This window comes from Nicotiana sylvestris, chromosome 10 (assembly GCF_000393655.2).
Source record: "Nicotiana sylvestris chromosome 10, ASM39365v2, whole genome shotgun sequence".
In the NCBI taxonomy this organism is placed as follows: Eukaryota; Viridiplantae; Streptophyta; class Magnoliopsida; order Solanales; family Solanaceae; genus Nicotiana; species Nicotiana sylvestris.
The window spans coordinates 132,918,794-132,938,668 of NC_091066.1; the positions used below are offsets into that span (position 1 = coordinate 132,918,794).

Sequence of the window (19,875 nt, forward strand, 5' to 3'; positions counted from 1 at the left end):
TTCTTTGTCAAAGCAGAGGATCCACAATATTATGAAAGGTTGATGGTTATTGAAAATAATAAATTCTCTAATATTACCAAGCTTGGAGAAAGGATCGAGGAAGGAATAAAGAGCGGGATGGTAACAAATTTTGAGGCACTACAGGCCACAAATAAGGCATTACAATCAGGTGGCATATCGAAGAAGGGAGATGTTAGGACAGTAATGGTGGCCCAAGGCCCAAAATCTCCACTTGCCTATCAAATACCTCCACCCAGATATCAAACACCTCCACCCACATACCAAGCACCACCACCCACATATCAACCCTCATCTCCTAGATATTCCCAACCAACCACTGTCCACCACATTTATAACTCCTAACCAACCACTGTCCACCACACTTATAACTCCCAACCATCCCATTTCCAATCACCTCCAACTCGCCAAAAATTTCCAAGACCAAGACCCAACTTCGACCGTAAGCCACCCAGACAATACACCGCCATTGCTGAGCCCATCGACCAACTGTATGAAAGGTTGAAAGTCGCAGGTTACGTCACTCCTATTCCCACTATGGCATTAGAAAATCCATCCCAATGGGCCAATCCGAACAAAACTTGTGCGTACTATTCCGGTATGAAGGGCGCACCACTACTGAGTACCAAACATTGAAGGATAAGATCCAAACGCTAAATGACAATAAGGTCATACAAGCAAAGGAAGCCGCACCTAATGTCCGCGACAACCCCCTCCCTGATCATAGAGGTGGTGGAGTACATATGATAGAGACGAACGAAGAATGGGACCCTGAAGGGTCAATTGGGCTTATTTGAGAAGCTGATGACTTTAAAGTTGCAGTCACACTTACTCATATCGTGGTACAGACCCAGTCACCAATTGAGGTTGAGGTAACTGCATCAGTTTCGTTCGAGGTAGAGGTGGCTCTGCCTGCGGCCACCTCGCTCCATTTGAAGTAGAAGTGGTCACACCTTTCACTGTGACAATATCAACCACAGCTCCCTTCAACTCAAAATCAATACCCTAGGATTATGTTGCCGAGGCTCGGCGGAAAGGGAAGGCCAAGGTAGAAGAATTTGACGCTGCTCAAGGAATGACTAGAACCGAAAGAGTCTATACACCTGAACACCTGGGAGGTTCAAGTAAGGAGGACACTACTAGGCAGACTATCACTGAGACCGGGCCAGATGACCTGTGGAGGAAAGTACATGCAAAGGAGTACTCTATTGTTGACCATCTAAACAAAGTCCCTGCTCAGATATCTATCCTGTCACTATTGCAGAATTCAGAGGCACACAACAACGCCTTAATGAAAGTGTTGAGCGAGGCTTATGTACCCAATAACATCACCATTAGAGAAATAGACAACATGGTTAGGCAAGTACTAGAAAGTCATAAGATCATCTTCCACGAAGATGAGTTACCACCCGAGGGACTGAATCACAATCGAGCATTGCATATTACAGTGCAATTTGAAGACAAGTTCATTGCTAGGGTCTTGGTTGATGGAGGTTCGAGCCTAAATATTTGTCCATTGGGCACTCCAAATAGGTTGGACAAAGGTTTCCATGAGATACGGGTAGGAAGCATGAATGTAAAGGCTTTCGATGGGTCCTATAGGGCCACGATCGGGGAAATCAACTTTTGATTGCAGATGGGGCCAACTTGGTTCGACGTTGAATTTCAAGTGCTTGACATACCAGCCTCATATAATCTTCTGTTGGGCCAGCCATGGATCCATGCCGCTAGAGCAGTGCCTTCCACACTATATCAAGCCGTGAAGATTGAATGGAACTGCTAGGAGGTAATCATTCACGGAGATGGAAGTAACCCTATTTACACCGGTCAAACCATCCCGGCCATTGGACATAAAAGGAGGCTAGGAGGGGAAACCTATCATCATATTGAATGGGTCAACGCCATCAAGAAGGATAAGTGGTGGAGTAACAAAATAGAAAGATACTAGCATGGTGAGGATATGAACCCAGCAAAGGGCTGGGAAAGAACCTCCAAGGTATCACCAAACCAATATAGCTGAAAAATCATGGTACCACCTTTGGGCTCGGATACCAGTATACCTGGCAAGATTACAATGATTGGTCGCCTCCATGGAGTGGACCATATTACCCTCTTGAGCAGCCAATGCCACGTTTGGAACAAGCTTTTCACCAGGTTGACACAATATAGGGGACTACAGAAGAAGAAGTACTAGCTGGGTTGAAGAATTTTTTCTTGGAGGATTAGGACATGGACTGCGGTGCCATAATTGAGGAGGAGTAGAAAGAAGGCTTCACTATTCAGACTGTGGAGAAGAGAGTTGTTCTCAGAAATTGGACCGCCACATCATCCCGAGCCCGCCGAGTCCCTAACATTATTATTACTTTTCCTGATGAACCAGTGAGTGTGACATGTAATGAGGCAACGCAACATGAGAATAATGATTCAGAGGAAGAGGATGAGATACCCGAGGAAATTGCTAGGGAGGTTGAAAATTTTGAGAATAAGCCTAAGTCCAATCTGGACGAAACCGAAGCAGTAAATTTGGGAGATGCCGAGACCGTCAAGGAGACCCGCATCAGCATTCACTTGTCACCAATAGAAAAGGAAGAGTACATTCGTTTTTGAAAAGAGTATGAGGACATTTTCGCATGGTCATATGATGACATGACCGGTTTGAGCACTTCCATAGTGGCTCACAAGTTGCCTACTAATCCCATGTGTCCACCAGTAAAACAGAAACTCAGAAAGTTCAAACCAGACATGAGCCTGAAAATCAAGGAGGAAGTTACCAAGCAGATCAAAGCCAAAGTTCTTAGGGTGGTTGAATATCCAACTTGGTTAGCTAACATTTTGCCAGTTCCGAAGAGGGACGAGAAGGATAGAGTATGTGTTGACATTAGGATTTAAATAGAGCATGTCCCAAGGACGACTTCCCGCTGCCGAATACACACATCCCGATCGATAACTGCGCCAAGCAAGAACTCCAATCTTTTGTAGATTGCTTTGCGGGTTATCACCAGATTTGGATAGATGAAGAAGATACAAAGAAGATAGCCTTCATCACACCGTGGGGTGTATACTGTTACAAGATGATGCCATTCGGTCTGAAAAATATTGGGGCCACTTGAGAGCCATGACAACCATTTTCCATTATATGATACACAAGGAAATAAAGGTGTATGTGGACGATGTCATTATCAAATCCAATAGGGCCGCAGATTACATAGCGAACCTGAGAAATTTCTTTGACATGCTGAGGAAGTACAATTTGAAACTGCACCCCGTAAAGTGTGTATTTGGGGTTCTTGCAGGAAAGTTACTGGGATTCATCGTCAGTCGTCGAGGGATCGAGCTAGATCCGTCTAAAGTCAAAGCTATTCAAGAGTTACCACCACCTAATAGCAAAAAGGATGTGATGCGCTTCCTAGGACGACTCAACTACATCAGTCGATTCATAGCACAATCTACAGTCAATTGTGAACCCATCTTCAAGATGCTGAGGAAAGATGCTGAAACAAGCTGGACAGAGGATTGTCAGAAAACTTTTGACAAGATCAAGGAATACCTGTCCACACCACCAGTTCTGGTCTCTCCAGAACTAGGACGACCTTTGCTACTATATTTATCTATGTTGGATGGAGACTTCGGATGTGTTCCAGGACAACATGACGAGACGAGAAGGAAGGAGCAATCCATATATTACTTGAGTAAGAAGTTCACGCCTTATGAAGCACGGTATTCTCTGCTTGAATGCACTTGCTGTGCTTTGACCTGGACAGCTCAAAAATTGAGGTGTTACTTCTGTGCCTACATTACATACCTCATATCCAGGATGGACCCTCTGAAGTACATATTCCAGAAACCCATGCCGACTGGAAAGTTGGCCAAATGGCAGATATTGTTGAGTGAACTCGATATCGTCTATATAACTCAAAAGGCGGTCAAAGGATAAGCATTGGTAGATCACATTGCTGAAAATCCGGTGGGAGGAGCATACGAACCTTTGAAACATATTTTCCTGATGAAGAAGTGTTGTTCGTAGGGGAAGACATTACCGAAGCATACGATGGTTGGAGGATGTTCTTCGATGGAGCTGCAAATTTTAAAGGAGTGGGAATTGGAGCAGCTTTGGTATCAGGAGTTGCTGGTGATCAGTGCTTCAGATTTGTTTGTGCACCAGGTACAAGGAAAGTGGGCCACCAAGAATTCCAAGATATTTCCATACCTGCACCATGTGCAGGAATTAAGAAAGAGGTTCATGAAGATAGAATTCCGACATGTGCCCAGAATCTTGAATGAGTTTGCCGATGCATTGGCCACCTTGTCATCTATGATATAACATCCAGATAAGAAATATATTGATATCATTCCGGTGAAGATCCATAATCAGTCGGCATATTGTGCTCATGTTGAAGAAGAAATGGATGGAATGCCTTGGTTACATGACATCAAGGAGTACTTATCGAAAGGAGAATACCCAGAGCGTGTAAATCACACTCAAAAATGCATACTCCGGAGATTGTCAAATCACTTCTTCCACAGCGGAGGATACTTTTACAGAAGAACTCCGGATTTGGGTTTACTAAGGTGTGTCACCGCAAAGGAAGCTTCTAAGCTACTTGAGGATGTACACGTCTGGATCTGTGGCCCACACATGAATGATTTCATCTTGGCTAAGAAGATACTCAGAGCTGGTTACTTTTGGATGACCATGGAGATAGATTACATCAAGTATGTCCTCAAATGCTTTCATTGTCAAGTGCATGTCGATATGATAAAAGTACCACCGAACGAGCTCAATGCAACAAGTTCTCCTTGGCCATTCGCCGCCTGGGGAATGGATGTTATTGGTCCAATTGATCCCACTGCTTCAAAAGGACATAGATTTGTCCTGGTGGCCATTGATTACCTCACGAAATAGGTAGAAGCTGCATCTTACAAAGTTGTAACCAAGAAAGTCGTCGTAGATTTTGTCAAGGATCGTATTGTCTACCGACTCGGAGTTCCCGAGTAGATTATTACGGACAACGCCGCCAATCTCAACAGTTATCTAATGAAAACTATGTGCGAAGCTTTCAAAATCAAGCACAAGAATTCCACAGCCTATAGACCTCAGATGAATGGAGCCGTAGAAGCTGCCAACAAAAACATTAAGAAGATACTAAGGAAAATGGTAGAGAACCACAAATAATAGCATGAGAATTTACCCTTCGCTCTATTGGGGTACCGCACCAAAGTTCGCACATCAATTGGGGCAACTCCCTACATTCTGGTTTATGGTACCGAGGCTATCATCCCAGCCGAGGTGGAGATTTCTTCTTTAAGAATCATACAGGAAGCTGAACTCAGCGATGTAGAGTGGATAAGGAGTCGCTATGAACAATTGACCCTTATCAATGAAAAGAGGATGAACACAGTATATCACGTCCAACTTTATCAGAAAAGAATGTCCAGTACTTTCAACAAAAGGGTCAAACCAAGACAGTTTGCACCAGGGCAGCTGGTATTGAAGAAAATCTTCCTGCATCAAGATGAAGTCAAAGGGAAATTCTCTCCCAACTGGCAGGGTCCGTACATGGTTCATAGGATGATGACAGGAGGAGCACTCATACTTGCAGAAATGGATGGAGAAATCTGGCCAAAGCCAATCAATTCAGACGCAATCAAGAGATTCTATGCTTAGATATTTTACATTTCTTCATTTGATATAATTGAACTATGCTTGACCTGATTCCCATTTAAGAGTGGATACGTAGGCAGCCTTATGGGTTCGAGCATATCATAATAAAATTTTTATTTCCCCCAAGACCAGAAACTGGGGCAGAATTTTGAGGAGGAGCCTCAAAATTCTGGAGCACATCCAGCCAATGCCGCCGCATGCCAGAAAGTTAGTTAAGAAATTGGGGTAGAATTTTGAGAAGGATTCTCAAAATTCCGAGGAAGATTCAGCAAAGCCTTTATCCGCAAATGGTCAAAGATCATCTACTAAACTGGAGCAAAATTTTGAGGACCCTCAAAATTCCAACATAAGAGAGCTGCAATGCCTTTGAGATGTGTTACAGTCACTAGTTCATCAAAATGTATCAATATATTTCTGAAATAACTCTATTTTTATTAAATTGCATATTTTCAAAAAACTCTATTACCATAACAGTCAGGTGTTACCTAGGGGAACTCGAAAGGACTTTCAGAATGGAGCAAAGCAAGGCCGGAAGACGAAGCACGAACCAACCTCCCCTCACAAAACTTATAATTTTTCTTTGAACGCAGACACATTTGACGTAACGATAGCATTCAAATATGTATACAAACAGAGATCACTATCAATCAGGCCATCAGACACCGAATATATCTCCAGCTAAGACATATACTACTCTCATTTGCTACTTTCTTTCTGCATAAGGCTAATCCCTGCCTCCCTATATGCACGAGGCTAATCTCTGCCTCCATACTTACATGAGGCTAATCCCTGCCTCCCTATTTGCATGAGTCTAATCCTTGACTCCATACTTGCATGAGTCTAATCCTTAACTTCATATTTGCATGAGGCTAATCCCTGCCTCCATACTTGCATGAGGCTAATCCATGCCTCCATACTTGTATGAGTCTAATCCTTGACTCCATACTTGCATGAGTCTAGTCCCTGACTCCATATTTGCATGAGGCTTATCCCTACCTCCATACTTGCATGAGGCTAATCCCTGCCTCCCTATTTGTATAAGTCTAATCCCTGACTCCATATTTGCATGAGTCTAATCCCTAAATCTCTATTTGCATGAGTCTAATCCCTGACTCCATATTTGCATGAGTCTAATCCCTGACTCCGTACTTGCATAAGGCTAATTCTTGCCTCCATATTTGCATGAGTCTAATCCCTGACTCCATACTTGCATGAGGCTAATCCCTGCCTCCCTATTCGCATGAGGCTAATCCTTGCCTCCATATTTGCATGAGTCTAATCCCTAACTCCATACTTGCATGAGGCTAATCCTTGCATCCATATTTGCATGAGTATAATCCTTGACTCCATATTTGCACGAGGCTAATCCCTGCCTCCATATCTACATGAGGCTAATCCTTGCCTGTATATTTGCATAAGGCTAATCCCTGTCTCCATATTTGCATGAGGCTAATCCTTGCCTCCATATTTGCATGAGGCTAATCCTTGCCTCCAAATTTGCATGAGGCTAATCCTTGTCTCCCTATATGCATGAGGCTAATCCCTGCCTCCCTATTTGTATGAGTCTAATCCTTGACTCCATAAGGCTAATCTCTGCCTCCATACTTGCATGGGGATAATCGTTGCCTCCCCATTCGCATGGGCCTAAGCACTATCCTTTTCGCACAAATTTCGCTCTATTTCTAGCACTATCTAGTCGCTCTTTTGATGGGCTAAGCTCTGCCCCCCATTTCGCAAGACTAAGCCTTGTCTTGTTAACATCACTATTGCATATCATGGGCTGAAATATTGCCAACCTATCCAAAGGCGTCATAGTCTAAAGGCATCATCCTCATAGCCGAAAGACACCATGCCATGTCCTGAGGACCTTTCAAATTCGCATATCATGATTCAAAGGCGTCATAGTTCGGAGGCATCATCTTCATGGCATGCGAATCCCTCACTAAATAATTCATGGCTCAGGACGTCATCTTTAACCGTCCGAAGACAACCTTCATGGTCCAAAGGGAATTTGCATCATGTTTAAATCTTCCCACACACATGTTTGTAGCATCTTTTATCTGCAGGTAACCAGTAAGCAACCGCTATCCTAGCAGAAGCGATCTCGCTCCAGCTCCTTCAACCGTCCAGAGCTTTAACCGCTCACCATAGCCGCTTCAGCACCTCGTGTCCGTTCTTGCAATAATTCCAAAGCATCCCGCCGATCAAAATTGGCCATCAGTTCTTTACCCAAAAATTCTTTCGTCCTTCCCGGGTAAAAAGGGGTAGCTGTTGATACCCAATTTTTTCCTATATATTTTTAAAAAGCATAAATACTTTCAAAATAGCATACATATCATATATAAGCACGCACAAGGTTTTTATAATTTTTCTATAATTTTAAAGATTTTAAATTGATTTATTTCCTCCCTTTTTTCTCATAAAATCCCCAATAATTATCCCTCAAATTATTGTTGTGGTAATTTAATCATTTAAATTCTATATTTATACCAAAATATTGTTAAAATATTTTTTAGTGCAATTTTATAATTACATTTATATTTTTAAAAGTAATTTGCATATAAATGCAATATTAACCCCATTAATGTATAATTACATTTATATGCATAAAATTGATTTTCTATATTTTTAAAATGTTAAATATCTATTTTTAATCATTTTAGTAGACGAAATTATTTTTTAGATGTTATCAATTATTTATTATAAATTATATAGGGATAAATTGGTTTTTTAAAATCTAGCCAGATTGCATTTCAATTTTAGCCTCAATTTAACCCAATACCCCAGCCCAATTTTGGATTAAATAACCCGACCCAGGCCTTAAATGCACCTACCCAACCCAAATCCCATCAGATCCTAGCTTAGATCAACGACCCTCGTTCATTCTTGCCTTTTTTATTCCAAACGACCCCTCAACCCTAAACATTTTCCCACATCCGCCGCCCTAAGATCCTCTCCTCTCTCAAAACACTCTCAACCTAATCCTAGCCCTTCAACCACCGACCTCTCTTCTCCGGTCATCTCCGGTGACCTCTAATCGTCTCCTAAGACTTCAATGGCTCCTCTCATGCCGCACGTGCCTTCTCTAAGGTCTTCAAGGGCCTAGGGCTATGCCGACTTGCATCAAGGGTTTGTCACTTGTCTTCCCTTGGCTACACCAGTGTGAATTTGAGCAAAACTATGCTATATTTGTTACGATCCTTGGGATTCTAGACAGGTTCTTTCATCTCTATATGGGTTTCTTTTGAAACCCTAATTTCTTCCTATATCTCCTAGATCTGCACAGATCTAGGACCATTTGAGTTTGTTTCTTTAATGTTTTACACTGTCCTTGGAACTCTTTACAAGAATCGTTGATTTCAAGTGTTTTTCACCTTCTTCTAAAAATTAAGGTTTCAGAACTTCTTTTAAAACTTTGTTTAACTGATTCTTTGTGTTTAAACTTCTACTTCTTGCATATTTTTGACTGATTCTATGATTTTACTACCTCTTCAACTCGTTTATGTTGAAATCCCTAATTTTCTAGGTTTCTTCGTTTGATTCTGTGTATCAGCATGACTGACCGGTTCTTGTTTGAGTTTCTGTGACCATCTTGCCTCGAATATGTTCCTACTAAGTTTTTTAGCCTAACTTATTTCAACTCTATGTTCTTGTATTCATCTTGATTGTTCATGACTTGCCTCTTTCTATTAGTGTTGTTTAACTTTCATGTTTGCTATGTCTGGTTATTCTTATCTTACACTATTTATATGCTAAATATTGACTCATGACTTTCGCTTTGATTGATTATGGATTCCCTGTTTCATGGTTTGATTGGAAGACCTTCCTTTAAACCTTTGATTCCTACCCTTTCTATTCAAATTGATTGATTCGCCTACCTTGTCTGCATTGGTACCTTATTCTTACTGACTATCTCCTTAATTAGAGTCTTCTGCACTTAGCTTTAATTATTTACCCTATACTTACTGTATTTGAAATCTTTTCTTATTGGCTGTACATTGATTTCTTTCCTTATTTGTTACTTGTTCTTACCGTTTGAACTGATTCCCTTAAATTAAGGGAGTACTTGTACTGATTTTGCTTTGATTGGTTATGAGTTCCACATTTACTATACTATTGTAATTCTTGCCTTATTTTACCTAGTTTCGAACTACATATATACATACTCTCTCATTAACACAAACACACGAACACATTGGTTCAAAAAGCTCTCTCACACTCAAAACTTTCTGCTATCTATTTGGTTACTTGCTATTATTCTGAGTTAGTCGGCTGCAAGCCTAGGCTAACTATTGTGCTTTCCTATTCCTCACTTTGTGTTTACCATCTCTCTACTGGTATGTTCTGATTTCAATTCAAGTCTCAAAACCAATATGTTTCTTTTACTACTTCAGTTTATCATGTTTCTCATTTGTTTCTATCTATGGTTATTGTTCAACATGCAATTGACATGTTTACTTTACTGCTTCATCTAGCATGCTAGTCTAACCTTCTTAGGGCTTTTCAGAACATGTTCTACCCCATCCCCTAGTAGTCTGTCTCAACATGACTCTACCCTGCTTTGAATGCTTGTCTACTTGTTATCCAGTTTTGATATGCAAGCTGATCTGTCACTTTAAATGGCTGATTCTATGATTGTTTCTGAAACTCCTACTGTGTTGTTACCAATAGATGTCCCCTAATCCCTTAAACCCCACAAAAATTGCTATGCTTCTGATACTATGTGCTCTATGTGTCCCCAATTCCCATTCCACTGTATGAAGGACTGTTACTTGAGTATTGATGAACATGTTTGATTAACCTGCTATTTGTTTAATTACACCACTGTTTTCAAAAGCTATTTACCCAATAACTCTTTTGTTTACAAAATTATTTCAACTAAGTCTCTTTTTTTTACACTGTTTTCCTACTGCAAACCTTTCAAACTATATCAAGCACTCTCACTCTACTCCTAAGTCCCTAAGTTCTGCCCCCTCAAGTGTGTGTACTACCTTGGTATCCTCTTGAGATCTTTTTGAACTCTGGCACACTGAGGCTGGCCCTTCCACACTGCACTTACTCAATTTGGTTACAAAGTCTAGGTGTGTGTACTGCCCGGGATCCTTGAGATCCTTAGGGAACTCTGACGCACCTAGACAATGATATTGTCTATGAAATTGGCATTTGAGGCTATTGGAGGTTTGGGAAATCACTTGGGCCTGCTTCAGGCTCCTTATAGTGAGCTTCTTTCTTTTCTTTTTTATCTATTTATGTAATTCATTCATCTGGTTTGTAATAATTTGAAAACGATTATTGGGGTGACTAGTGAAAAAGGGTGGGTAGTTAGATATTGTGGGGTAATATGGGTAAAAACTATGCCTATAATATTTTATATTTGCTATGTTTGCCTTACCATATTAGAAATCATGCCTATAGGTCTCAAGTGGTTCCAATAATAGAAATCATGTTTATAGGTCTTAAAATCAACTTCACAAGTAGATACCATGCCTATAGAATATGGTTCAGTTCAACTTCTGTTATAACGGGTATTTACATGTGTTTTCATTTGTTATCATGCCTACAAGTTTCTAACATCAGTTATTAACAATTAGATATCATGCCTATAGGGAACAATATCAGAAATTCTGCCTATAGATCTAAAATCAATTTAGTTTAAATAAGTCAATCTAGCTCATGATTAATTTACTTCGAAACTGGTCTAATTAGTGGTTTGTTTTCCCTGAAATGAATTCTTTCGAGTACTGCTCTAATTTACTATTAGAAAACATGCCTATAAGAACTCAAGAGTCTATTTTAAAATCTGCCCACTATTTTACTATATCAAACATAGTTATCAAGCTCTTAGGACACCACTATTCAGCGTGTAGGCATGCCTATAGGGCGTTTTCAAATCCTGCAACTCTGAAACTATTTCTGCTACTTAATGTTGTTCTGATTAATAGGCTTAAAATCAGTAGGCAAATTGACAGGGCCATTACTTATGAGTTTATAAAAATTAAACTGCCTATCTTCTATATCTTGATATTCACTTAGACATCATGTCTTAGGATACCGTTTAACAATACGACCCTTATTTGTGTTTGAGTCGTGCGGCTTATGTGCGTTGTTTGTGGACGTAAAGTTGAGCCTCTAATTGCTTCTTTTTCTGCCTTATGTGCTAAGGTCCTATTTGTTCTTGCCTGTCACCTTTAAACCTTAGGGGTCTATCTAGAACTGCCTATAGGTAGAAGTCCTAAATTTCCTCCAAGACCATTAAGAAGGGACGGGTAACAACACACAATAGAGATCGCTAAGCAACACTCACTTTAATAACCACTAAGGGGGGTGGGAAGGGTAGATATGAGATATGATAACTACATGCTAATATCATGTGTAGCCCCTCATTTAGGAGTATTTACCGGAAATTGTGTGGGGTGATCCTGTAGGCTAACCAACCTAGGACCCCTCCTTTTCCAAATCCCTTCTGTTTAAAACTTTGTTTTATATGTATACAACTTTTTCAAAATTTTTGTCTTATTATTTGAGTTATACAACGTCCAATGTGCTTTACTTGCAAATTATTTGATTCAACTATTTATTTGTTAATGAACTAATTCATAATTTAAGTTCGGTCGGTACCCACCGTTGTGGACCGTGAGGGATGCCTAACACCTTCCCCCTCAAGGTTATTTCGAGTCCTTACCCTAAATCTCTGGTAATGCAAACCAATCCAAGGGTTAATCGCTCTAGGTGCCCTAACACACCATAATCTGTTAGGTGGCGACTCTTCAAACACCAAAATTCCCAAAAAAGGAAACGAGTTATTACCTCCATGAATGTCAAAACCCGGACTTTCTCCGCAGAGGAAAAAGGAGGAGGACTTTCTGCGGTGAAGGGAACCACTTCTGCAGTTCTCACTTAAAATTCCCTCTCCGTACATGCGACCCATATGCCGCATTTGCGGTCACGCAGGTGCGGTAACACATCAGATTCTGAGGTTCCTGCTCACTTTCCTCTTGGTCGCTTCTACGGCTTGGCTCCACATCTGCAGGAGTCGCATCTGCAGACTCTCAACCGCAAATGCGGTTATGACAGCATCCCAAAGACTGCAGCTGCAAACTCCAACTATCCAACTTCCCGTTAACCACCCGAAATCATCCCGAGGCCCCCGGGACCTCAACGAAAGGCACAAGCAAGTCATATACCACTATCCAAACTTATACAAATCTTCCAAACATCTCAAACAACATCGAATCAACCAATTCACATCGGATTCAAGCCTAAGAACTTCAAAAACTCACAAATACGCTTTCGATCAAAAAGTCTATCAAACCTTGTCCGAATGAACTGAAATTTTCCACACACGTCACATTCAACACTACGGAGCTACCCTAACTTTCAGAATTCCATTCTGACCCTCGGATCAAAATCTCACTATCGAACCAGAAACTTCAAAAATTCAACTTTCGACATTTCAAGCCCACATTAGCTACAGACCTCTAAAACACAAGACGAACACACTCCTAAACCCGAAATCACCCAACGGAGTTAACCGAACCATCAAAATTCCATTCCGAGGTCGTCTTCACACTATTCCTACTACAGTCAAATTTCCAAAACTTAAGCTCTCATTTAGGGACTAAGTGTCCCAAAACCCTCCGAAACTCCAAATAATTCCTCCCGACAACTCACAATAGCAGAAACAAACATGGGGAAAACATTTAATAGGGGATCAGGGTGTAGATTCTTAAAACGACCGGCCGTGTCGTTACATCCTCCCACACTTAAACATTCGTTCGTCCTCGAACGAGCATAGAGACATACCTGAAGTAGTGAAAAGATGAGGGTAATGGCTGTGCATATCCTGCTCGGTCTCCTAGGTTGCCTCCTCGACCGACTGACCCCGCCACAGAACCTTTACTGATGCAATGTTCTTTGACCTCAGCTTTAGAACCTGCCTGTCCAATATCGTCACTGGCTCCTCCACATAAGATAGATCCTTGTCCAACTGGACTGGACTGAAATCCAACACGTGCGACGGATCACTGTGATACCTTTGGAGCATCGAAACATAAAATACCAGATGAACTCCTACCAAGCTAGTAGGTAAGGAAAGCTCATGAGTAACCTCCCCAACACACCTCAATATCTCAAAAGGGCCAATAAACCTCGGACTCAACTTTCCTTTCTTCCCAAATCTCATAACGCTCTTCATAGGAGAAACCCGAAGCAGAACTCGCTCTCCAACCAAGGAAACATCACGAACCTTTCGGTCCGCGTAACTCTTCTGTCTGGACTGGGTTGTACGGAGTCTATCCTGAATTGCCTTAACCTTCTCCAAAGTATCCTGAACCAAGTCTGTGCCCAATAATCTGGCCCCAGCCGGATCAAACCAATCCACTAGGGATCTACACTGCATATCATATAAAGCCTCATACGGTGCCATTTGAATGCTAGACTGATAGCTGTTGTTGTAAGCAAACTCCGCCAGTGGCAAGAACTGATCCAAAGACCCTCCAAACTCAATCACACACGCACGGTGCATATCCTCAAGAATTGAATAGTGCGCTCGGATTGTCTGTCCATCTGAAGGTGAAATATTGTACTCAATTCTACCTGAGTACCCAACTCATCTGAACGGCCCTCCAGAACCTTGATGTGAAATGAGTTCCTCTATCTGAAATGATGGAAACTGGGATACCATGCAGACAAACAATCTCCCGGATATAAATCTTCGCCAACCACTCTGAAGAATAAGTAATACACACAAGAATGAAATGCGCGGACTTGGTTAGCCAATACATAGTCACCCAAATGGCATTGAACTTCCTTAAAGTACGTGGGAGCCCAACTAAAAAGTACATGGTAATCCGCTCCCACTTCCACTCCGGAATCTCTATCTGCTGAAGCAATGCATCCGGTCTCTGGTGCTTATACTTCACCTACTGACAGTTGAGGCACTGAGCTACAAACCCAACTATGTCTTTCTTCATTTGCCTCCACCAATAGTGCTATCTCAAATCATGATACATCTTCGTGGCACCCGGATGAATAGAATACCGCGAACTATGGGCCTCTTCTAAAATCAACTCTCGAGGCCTATCAACATTGGGTACACAAATCCATCCATGCATCCTCAATACCCCGTCATCACCAATAGTCACAGCTCTGGCATCACTATGCTGAACCTTGTCCTTGAGGACAAGAAAATGAGGGTCATCACACTGACACTCCCTGATATGATAAAATAAGGAAAACCGAGAAACCACGCAAGCTAGAACCTGATTGGGCTCCGAAAGATCTAATCTCACAAACTGGCTGGCTAAGGCCTGAACATCCATCGCCATGGGCCTCTCTGCTGCTGGTAAATAACCCGAACCTATAGAGAGGTAACCATTTTGGTGAGATTAATTAGAATGATATAGTAAACATTTAAGTTAAAATTATCTTATGCCCAGAGGTACGAATACATTTTTATGTATTTTGGTTTACTATTCTAATAAAGTTAGTAAATTCTATGCATGAGTTGCAACCTCTGCCCACAAGAAGGTCTAGAATTTATTAATTGTTTTGCAGTCTTTATGGCTTTTCCTACCGCTATTATTAATGGGAATGCTCGAATTCCAATGCTTTCTGGTGACAATTATACCGAATGGAAGGAGAAAGTCCTTCTCACTTTAGGGTGCTCGGATCTAGACCTGGCACTCCGTGTGGATGAACCACCTATTCCTTCGAAATCAAGTACGCCAGCTGCTAAGGCTGATTATGAGCGGTGGGAGCGATCTAATCGCTTAAGTTTAATGCCCATAAAAGCTCACATAAGCTAAAACATTAGGGGTTTTATCCCTAATAGCGATAAGGTCAAAACTTACATGAAGGCAATTGATGAACAATTCGTAAGCTCTGATAAGGCATTAGCCAGCACCCTTATGAAGAGGCTCTCAAGTATGACTTTCGGCAGAAGTCGTACAGTGAGTGAGCACATTATGGAGATGAAAGACATTGCTGCTAAACTCAAGTCCATTGAGGTGGATATGTCTGAACCATTTCTTGTGCATTTCATTCTTAACTCCCTTCCTGCGGAATATGGTCCGTTTAAGATTTCTTACAACACACATAAGGATAAATGGTCAATCATTGAACTTTTGACCATGTGTGTTGCAGAAGAAGAGAGGTTGAAGCATGAGATACCTGAAAGTGTTACCATGGTGACTCATGGTAAGAGAAATGCAAAGAAGGGAAAAAGTGTTCCCATGAAGAAGAAAAACACCTTTGACAAAAGTGCTTGTCGTTTCTGTAAGAAAAAGGGTCACTGGAAGAAGGATTGCCTGAAATACAAGAAATGACTTGAGAAGAAAGGTAATTTTACCTTTGTATGTTATGAATCTAATTTTACTGAAGTTTTTGATAATACATTGTAGATTAATTCTGGTGCTACATATCACATTGCCAAAATAATGCAGGGTTTCTAACTCAAAGGAAGCCGATAGGAAGTGAACAATACATATATTTTGGAAATAGGACGTGTTCACGTGTGGAATGCGTGGGGACTTATAAGCTCATTTTGAAGGATGTTTTTCACTTAGATTTAGAAAATACTTTTTATGTTCCAGAATATTCTAGAAATTTAATTTCTCTTTCAAGACTATCAATTAGTGGATATGATTTGAATTTTCATTATCCTTCTGTGAAACTTGTGAAAGATAATAAAGTTATTGGTTTTGTAAATTTCAATGGAAATTTATATAAACTTGAGCTAAACCCCACATTTAAATGCAATGTTTTAACTTTGCATGACAAAGAAATTGGCACTAAGCGATGTATTATCAATGAGAACTCATCAAGTCTTTGGCACAAGAGATTGGGACACATCTCTATTGATAGAGTCAAAAGGTTGGTTAATGGTGGAGTTCTAAAAGCTCTTGATTTTTCTGACTTTGCGACTTGCATGGACTGCATAAAGGGTAAGCAGACCAATAAATGAACTAAAGGTACCAAAAAGAGTTCTCAATTGCTTGAGATCATACATACAGACATCTGTGGACCTTTTCCTACCCCTTGCTTGAATGGCGAGAGATATTTTATCTCATTTATTGATGACTATTCAAGATACATGTATCTCTATTTTCTGTTTAATAAATCAGAATCACTTAATGCTTTTAAAGTTTACAAAATAGAAGTAGAGAAAGAAATGGATGCTCAGATCAAAATTGTAAGATCTGATAGGGGGGAAGAATATTATGGTAGCTACACAGATAAGGGACAAGTTAAGAGTCCATTTGATGAGTTCCTTGAATGTGAAAGTATAATTGCTTAATATACCATGCCAGGAACACCACAACAAAATAGTGTGGCAAAAAGAAGGAACCGGACATTAATGGACATGGTAAGAAGCATGATCATCAAATCAAGTTTACCTTTATCCTTATGGAGTGAAGCCTTAAAAATCGATGTGTTTATTTTAAATAGGGTTCCATCCAAGGCTGTCCCCAAGACACCTTTTGAATTATGGAAAGGATGGAAACCTAGTTTAAACCATTTACACCTTTGAGAATGTCCAACTGAAGTGAGGGTTTATAACCCACAACTAAAGAAGTTGGATGAAAGACCATTAAGCGGTTATTTTATAGGCTATGTAGTTAAATCTAAGAGATTTAGGTTTTATTATCCTTCTCATTCCCCTAAAATTGTTGAAGCTATAAACACTAAATTTCTTGAGGAGCATGAAGAGAGTGGGAGTGTTTTGACTCAAAGGGTATAATTAGAAGAAATAAGGGAACCATTTATGGTACCTTTATTTATTGGGAACTTGAATGTTGCTAAGAAAATTACTCATGAATTATCTGAACAACAACAAGTTCAAGGCCTACCACCACTTGAGGAGCCACATGAAGATCAACCCGCTTTACCTGAACCCACTAAAGAAGTGCCTGAACCAGTGAGAGTGAGAAAATCCTCAAAAGTTCGAAAACCAGCAATTTCTAGTGACTATGTTGTGTATCTCCAAGAGTCAGATTATGATATTGGACTAAAATATGATCCGTGTTCGTTTTCACAAGCCATGAATGGAGAAAATTCCAAACTTTGGTATGATGCCATGAAAGAAGAGTTAGAATCAATGGCTAAAAATAAAGTCTATGATCTCGTCGAATTACCAAAAGGAGCCTCTACAATAGGTTCCAAATGGGTCTTTAAAACTAAAAGAGACTCATCTGGTAATATCGAACGATATAAAGCCAGGCTTGTAACCAAGGATTTTACTCAAAGGGAAGGCATTGATTACCATGAAACCTTCTCTCCAGTATCAAAGAAGGATTCATTGAGAATAATTATGGCATTAGTAGCTCATTTTGATTTAGAGTTACATCAAATGGATGTGAAAACAACTTTCCTGAATAGAGATTTTGAAGAGGAGGTATACATGCGTCAGTCTGAAGGATTTTATGATAATGACAAAAGTCACCTTGTTTGCAAGTTGAATAAATCTATTTATGGGCTAAAGCAGGCTTCCCGCCAATGGTCTATTAAATTTCATAATGTTGTTTCATCATTTGGATTTACGGAGAACATCATTGATCAGTGTATATACCTTAATATAAGTGGGAGCAAATATATTTTTCTAGTCCTATATGTGAATGACACTTTACTTGCAAGTAGTGATTTGGGATTGTTGCACGAGACTAAACAGTTCCTTATCCAGAATTTTGAGATGAAGGATATGGGTGAAGCCTCTTATGTCATTGGCATAGATATTCACAGAGACAGAACCTAAAGATTACTTTGACCGTCTAAAAAAGGCCTACATTGAAAGAATTCTGGAAAGATTTGGGATAAAGAATTGTTCATCTATAGCAACACCCATAATTAAAGGTGACAATTTCTCATTGAATCAATGTCCACAAAATGCATTGGAAAAGGAGCAAATGAAATACATTCCCTTTGCTTCGCTTATTGGGAACCTTATATATGCACAGGTCTGTACTAGAGCTGATATTGCTTTTGCAGTAGGAATGCTTGGCAGATATCAAAGTAACCTTGGTCTTGACCATTGGAAAGCTGATAAAAGGGTACTGAGATATTTGCAAGGAACCAAGGATTTTAAGCTCACATATAAATATGCTGACTCTTTGGAGATAATTGGATATTAAGACTCTGATTTGGGTGGATGCAAAGACACTGGTAAATCTACTTCAGGATACATTTTCCTTCTTGCTGGAGGTGTTGTTTCTTGAAAAAATATCAAATAGACCATTGTTGCAACATTCAAAATGAAAGCTGAATTTATAGCATGCTATAAAGCTACATCACAGGTGTTATGGTTGAAATTTTTTATTCCGGCCTTAAGATTGTCAATTCCATTTCAAGGCCATTAAGAATGTTATGTGACAATTCAGCTGCAGTGTTCTTCTCTAAGAACAATAAAAGTGGCAGCCGAAGCAAACACATCGATATAAAGTACTTGATGGTTAGAGACTATGTGAAAAAGCAAGATGTGAGTTTTGAGCATGTTAGTACTACTTTGATGATTGTTGATCCTATGACTAAAGGTCTGCCGGCTAATATTTTCAAGGATATGTAACCCATATGGAGATTAATAGCTCTATTTAGTCTTGCTTTGCTCTCTAACAGTTTGTTTAGACATTATGTTTATTTTGATATACATGACGGTGCACACTTTTGATTTTTCATGTATTATTTGTGATCATAGGATCAATAAAGTTAGACTCTGAATGACTTAAATTAAGTTCATTCATAAAATTGTTAGACACTTTGTTAGAATATATTGTGCATTGTAATACATGGAAGGAGGTGTTTGTTTAAAAGCATGACCGTCATGATTCGTGTAATAATATATTCTAGTTAAAGTGATTGTTGCATAACTTTTATTTGAGTAATAAAGTTTATGGACATATTATATGTTTATCTCTCATAAAGGATTATCTGAATTTAGTATGTGGGCCAAGTGGGAGAATGTTAGAAATTACCGTCTCTTCTAGAGACTTCTGTGTGGCCCACATATAATAAATTATTTAACTTGTCTCCCAAAGAAAATAATATATCAAATAATGTTCTGTAGTTATGCACATATGGTAGTTTCTTTGATGGAAAGAAATTACCATATATTAGGTGTCTATAGGGTAATTATAATATATGGAGAAGTCCCTAGGGCTAAAGTATTTGCCTAAGAGTCCCTAGCCTATCTATAAATATTCATG

At 39.9% G+C, this 19,875-nt stretch overlaps 1 protein-coding gene across 1 annotated transcript; it reads left to right on the forward strand.

Annotated features, from left to right (window-relative positions):
* Positions 1-3,133: 3,133 nt before the first annotated feature.
* Positions 3,134-4,921, forward strand: LOC138879977 (uncharacterized). The gene is made up of 3 exons (XM_070159626.1): positions 3,134-3,476; positions 4,043-4,180; positions 4,347-4,921. The coding sequence occupies exons 1-3, from the start codon at positions 3,134-3,136 to the stop codon at positions 4,919-4,921; spliced, it is 1,056 nt and encodes a 351-aa protein (XP_070015727.1).
* Positions 4,922-19,875: the final 14,954 nt, after the last annotated feature.

What these genes read in the sequence shown, in the direction of transcription:
- LOC138879977 (XM_070159626.1), top strand. Translation starts at nt 3,134, where the DNA reads ATGACAACCATTTTCCATTATATGATACACAAGGAAATAAAGGTGTAT. An exon ending in AGCACAATCTACAGTCAATT is followed by an intron (nt 3,477 to 4,042) that starts GTGAACCCATCT and finishes TGTTGTTCGTAG; the next exon opens with GGGAAGACATTACCGAAGCA. An exon ending in CAGATTTGTTTGTGCACCAG is followed by an intron (nt 4,181 to 4,346) that starts GTACAAGGAAAG and finishes TATAACATCCAG; the next exon opens with ATAAGAAATATATTGATATC.